Source organism: Phaethon lepturus, unplaced genomic scaffold (genome assembly GCF_000687285.1).
Source record: "Phaethon lepturus isolate BGI_N335 unplaced genomic scaffold, ASM68728v1 scaffold1655, whole genome shotgun sequence".
Taxonomy (NCBI): Eukaryota; Metazoa; Chordata; class Aves; order Phaethontiformes; family Phaethontidae; genus Phaethon; species Phaethon lepturus.
In genome coordinates, this window is record NW_010538155.1 from 29,954 (window position 1) to 35,953 (window position 6,000).

Below are 6,000 nucleotides of genomic sequence, written 5' to 3' on the forward strand. Positions count from 1 at the left end.
GTGAATAATTTCCAGGAAGCCAAAATTAGGTGAGGCTAAGGATGTTCATAAGGACTAGGGCTTCAGGTAAAGCTGAAGCTCTGTGCAAAGCTGCTACATTTTCTTTAGTGGGAGCTGGAAAGGTGGGCAAGCCTTTGCATTATGGGTTTCATTTGCATTGAGTAACTTGAGTTATATTCTCAGATGTTGGTTAATACATATATATATTACCCATGTTTAATTTAACCATTTGGTGAGTTTTATTCTCTGTGTAGCTACCTACACAGCAATACCAAATAGAATAATTATTCTCCAGGTGTTAAACCTGCATTTACTTAGTCTTACAAACTGGCGTTTTACAAGGCTGATTCAAAAAATTTTTGTTTGAATGATACACTTACATAAATGATACACTCTTTCATTAAAAAATGACAAAGTCTGGAGGTAGTAGTATCATTTGCCACAAGGAGTTTCATGTTTAAATAACCCATATATTATTTGTATGTTAGGATGAACTCTTCCATATTGTGTATATTTGTAAAGAAAATTAATTGATATTTCATTCATGATGGTTGCATTTTACTCAACTGTAAAATCCGTCCAGTTGATATTAAAGTGATTAATTTCAAAATATTCACATTGAGGTTCTTATCTGATATACTTTGTACTTGAATTCATGTTCTTCATCAATCTTAACTTTTAAATAGAACTGAAATGAGAAACTGCTTTTTGTAGACATAAAGGAATAGCATCTTTGAAGCCTTATATTAAAAACTTCTATTAACATTTTCAAATAAATAACATCTTCTTTGTTTCTATTTAAATACACAGGATTAAATATGAAATCGCTCCTGTAATGCACTTCCTTTTCCCCATACCCGTACTACTTCTGTAAAACAAGTAGGCTGTTGGTAGGCCTGTATGGTTAGGCACAGATCAAACTGGTTTATTTCTAAGCTGGAAGTGCCAGGCACTTGTCCTAGTTTCCTTCTGCCTGGCTCAAGATGCTGTCACCTTGGATTACCAAGTGCTGTCATACAAAGAGGGAAGTTGGTTGTTCAAGAATCCAAATGCTATGATACATAAATAGTTTATTGGACATAATCAGCATCTTGAACTACACCAGGAATTTTTTGGGAAGCCTTTGTAGGATCTCCTTCTAGATCTCAATGTCAAGCCATCAGGTTGGTACACTTAGCCTTGATGAGTTTTTCAAATGGGATTTAGACATGCTACCACCTGCCAAGAACAGTGAATTCTCCTAATCCCAGTTCCTATCAGGAAAAGAAAGTGTTACTGTAGCAAAATCCACATTCAAAAGGAACAGGTTTGACCATCTGGCCAAGATGGACAACCTGACAACGGGAGCTTGGAAATTTAGAGAATCCAGACAGAAGCATCTGGGAGTCTACCACAATTCCAGAATATGGACTTCTCTTCCAAATTTCAAGATTTATTTTCATAGTTACCATGGCGCGTTACCATGGCTATGCACATGTGAACAAGAAATCAGGATAATCATAATATCAGCTGGCTCTTGCAGATGTTTACTCCATGGCACAAAAGTTATCTTAGCTCCATCTTGACAATGTTAGTCTATTGACCTTCATCCAAACCCATGTTCTATCAGGCAATTGACAGGTAAATTTGCCACAGAAAGTCGTTGTTCACAGGCAATATAATATTGAGCATTTACACCTTGAAGACAGCACAATTCATATGATTTGACAAGTCTTTAAATGGCCTTGTATGCAAACTGAATGAGATAAGAAAGCAAAGAGAATAGGAATTCTATCAAATCCTGAAATAGAGAAAGTGTAGAAATTTTTATTTTGTTGAAAATACAGTCCAAGTTTTCTCATACATATAAGGTCAAAGACAATTCACATTCACCTGCTTGGAGTAGAAGAGAAGCTGGTGACTATTCTGATCAAGAAAACTAAGAACAAATAGCCTAGGAAATATTATGATAATAAAGAATTAAGAACACCCTCAATACACTCTCTCTGTGGTGTACTTTTTCTTAAGGATAAACCGAGTAGGGTGATGGAGCTCTGGATACCACCAATATTTGGCAGTATCTCATCCGATTCAATTCCATTCAAATTAACACTAATTTGTAACTCATTTCAAAGACTTTTGTAAATAAGCCTAAGAACAAGAGACTAACAATTGCTGCTTCTAAAAAACCCCAGTATTTTTCTTCCACTGAGTACAGGAACATCAATCTTACACGACTCGTTCAAAACATAGAAAATGCATTGATATGCACACAGCTGTAAAATGCTTTATGGGATTACAACTGTATGTTACATATCAAGAATTATTTAATTTTGTTTTTTCAGTACTAGCAGATCCTAGAATATTGCTGTATTTTTTAATGCTGTGTAAGTTTTTCTTTTTACTTTAAGATCCTCTCAAAAATATACTTGTACTTCCTACACAGAACAAAAAACATCGCAGGAGGGTGGAACTGGAAAGGGTAAAGGTGAGTCTAAAACCATATTAAAAAAATGGACAGTAAAGAGACCATTCATAAATGCTGTTCTGATGCTGGATTGCTTGAGCTTTAATTCAGAATTTTGGTGCCAAATTTCAGAAGTGTGATGTGAAGCTTCCTGGATCCTTTTTCTGCATGACTTATCCAGCGCAAGGGAATTATGATACTTATGAGTATCTTCAAAAATTCTGCAAACAAGACTGAGACCTTAGCAACAGTATTTATATAGACTGTTTAATTAATAGATCAAATTGCAAGTGATTTGCATGAGCAGAAAGCCATGTTTAAGTGAGCCTAGATGTTGACACTGACCAAGCTTGCTAAAACGCGGACACTATGCACATTGGTAGCTTTTAAATAAAGCGGACAATCTCCTACTGTCATTCTAACCTGTTTCTATTCTACCTCAGAAACTTGATATTGCATGTTTTGCCATTCAGCAAAGTCCAATAGATTTTTTAATCTGAAAAAAGAAATCACACATTTGTCTTTCTGTCCTCATTGGGAGCCCAACAGTTGAGCTCATTACAAGATCTGAAAAATGTCTTTGAAGACTGTCTGCTATGAACAAGCACATAACTGTTCCACTAGTAATGCATGTAAAAATCAGGTCCATTTTTAATACATATTTTTGTGTCACTGAGATTAAATTAAAGCTCTGTTGGCAATTCTTCTGTTTACGAAGATACCTTTTGAGGGAACTGTGCCAAATTCCACTCCTTTTTCTACTCCCTGCCAAAGTAGAATTCAAACAGCTCATCAGCTTATTTTGACATGAATAATCTTTTTTTTTCTTCATGCTGATAAAAGGCTAAACCAGACCAAAATATACTTACAACTGTTATAATGTTTGCTTTTCATTTGGCACGGTTATGCTTTTTCATGGCAAATGAAGAAATGGCTTGCTTGAAAATGTATTCTGGCTTTTGGTCTCTTCCAGACAAAATCTTGCCTTTTAGACAAACTGGATGCACGTTTGATACTTTCAGATTTATTTGCAGAGGCATGCATGGCTATTTTTCTCAGCAAAGTAAAAATACAAACGCTGAGAGTGTGTGATTCAAGTACCCTTTTGAAAATAAAAATGCTGAACCAGGATTCAGCGCATGTTATTGTGCCAACTATCTTTGCATTGAGCAATTATTTTGACACACGAAATTTTGTGTGAGTAATCAAATCTGTCATCTTGGTAATGGAAACACAATTCAGGAATAATTTGCATGCCTAATGATAGGAAAAAAGATGAAGTTCTTGCCTCCAGCTATTCCAGCAGTTAGTTCTGCTTGCTTCAGTTTTGATATGAGAGAAATGTCTGTTCCTGAACTGAACATAAATGGTGTTTTCCCCACTGCTTACAAGTCTACATTTTACTGAATAAAAAAGGAAACGTGGTAGGTATCTTATAAAATACTTCTATTATCTTTTTGTACATTATTACATTTCTGTTTTTACTTTAGTGAAGAACATAGGTATTTCCTAAGGGGAAGAATGCTTTCTTGGTGCTTACCCTGCCTAGGAGGATTTTGCTACCAAAAAAATTGTTTGAGATCCTAGTATGTGAAGTGTTCCCAGTTTCAGTCCATGGTGGCAGCAGCCGCCCCAGTAAGAATTCCAGTCAAAGTCCGAATACCAATATGTAGAGAGAATGACCTTCTGCCATGCTCCAGTGAATCTGTCACCTCTGCCAGGCAGTGTAGATGTCATTGCCAGACACGTGGTAGTAATTTTTTTTTTTTAATTACATATAGTGCAATTGTTCCTATCAGCTCCTGTTTTGTTACAGAGTATCACCAAATAGGGGAAAGTATATTTTCTTAGGGTGGCTCCTTCATCTTTGTCTGCCAGAAGAAAATATTTATAATGGTGATCATAATTGACAAAATGGGAAAAGGTTCCATTTTTCTAATCCGTCCAAAATCATTGACACTAGAAAATGAGCAGTTCAACGTGGAAATGAGGACAGAACCAGCTAGAGGTTAGTTTTTATATCAGCTGTTTATAGAACTGTTTCAGTAGCTTCGGAAGTAACAGATTTGGGTACTTCCCTGAATAGGAAAGATTTCATATCTGAATTCCACAGCGGTTCTACAATACCTGTGTGTCAGCAGCTGTGACCTCTTTCTGATAATGTATAAGAAACAGTACACCATAGGAACGTGCGACAGCCCCTCTCTGCAGCACAGTCAGGCTGTGCTGGAACCTGGTATCTAGGAACAAAAGCTTGGTCCATAATTATGGACCAGGTGGTCCATAATGTTCACCTCATTTCTAAGACAAAGTTGACAGCAAAAGTTAGGAAGATAAAGTATACCTATCTGTGTGTCTGTTTTATTGTTCTATTTCTTTTTGGTAGTTATTGTCTGTCTGAAATTCCATATCTATGTTCCTTTATGTTCACTGTAAAGTTAAGAAATGGAGGACAGTGTGATAAATCCTTTGTTATCTTGTGGTTATTTTGCTGTAAATCAGTAGCTCAGACCAGTAAAAATAAAAATAAAATTTTCTTGCATTGAATAATCTTTCATAGCATTTATCATTTCAAAAATACCTAAAATAATGCTGTGAAAAATTCAGGATATATATGATCATCTGTTTTATTTTCAGAGAAAACAATGACTCAGCAGAAATCCCACCAAATTCACTATGTTATCCCATACTCATTCAATCTAAATACTTCCACCTTTGTTTTTTATTTTAGCATTATCTTACAGATTTAATATTGTTATAATTATATTCCCACCTGCTGGAATAATAACTGATTTTTAATATCAATTTGCTCATTCCTTTTTTAGGTCCCATCCAGCCATTCAGAGAGCTAAAATTCCTGCATGCTCTACTTATATATATTTTTCTCTAGGTTCCATTCAACCATCTACTAAAATGTTTGCATGTTTCATCCTTCCATTTCTCCAGGTTTCACTTATCCATTCATCTCTCTACTAAAACTTTCATTGCTGTATGTATGTAGTTCATTTACTGTTTCCAAAGTCCCCTTGATGGGACTGCCGAATACTCTTTGAAAATCAGATGGGTAATTGAAGACAGTTGAATTTTAAACTCTTAGTCTCAGAAGGCCTATATGTTCCTGCCAGATCTCTCATGCTAGATTCCATAGTCATCAGTGAGTGAGAGCAGGGAACAACAACAAAGAAAGATTAATTAGTTTACTGGCTCTGTTAGCTGGTTAAATAAAATTTGAGATGCTGCTCCAGTGGAGTATATTCCAAAATTCCCCTGTTCAGTTCTGTAACACCAGGCTTGAGATATTGACACATGGTTTTCGAGTCTTCTTCCAAACAGCTAAAAAAGACAAAAGTAAAATAATAAATTAATATAATTTTGCTACTTCTGCAAAATATTAAATTTATCAACAATGTGACTGATGGCAGAATAGCAGCTTCCATTTTTGTGTGGTAGGTTTCAAATCAAGGGAAACTCCAAGGTCTAAAATTCTTGACATCAGCAGTTCATATATAAATCAGTAGTTATTACTTATATTTTGACATATTTTTCTACATTCC

The 6,000-nt window shown here is 35.4% G+C and overlaps 1 protein-coding gene across 1 annotated transcript in view; it reads left to right on the plus strand.

The window, feature by feature from the left end:
- The window catches only part of MYBPC1 (myosin binding protein C, slow type), an 80,544-nt gene that overhangs the window by 21,534 nt on the left and 53,010 nt on the right, over nt 1-6,000 (plus strand). Inside the window, exon 3 of the mRNA XM_010286681.1 lies at nt 2,426-2,467. Coding sequence (XP_010284983.1) covers nt 2,426-2,467 — 42 coding nt within the window. The remainder of the gene's footprint in view (nt 1-2,425; nt 2,468-6,000) is intronic.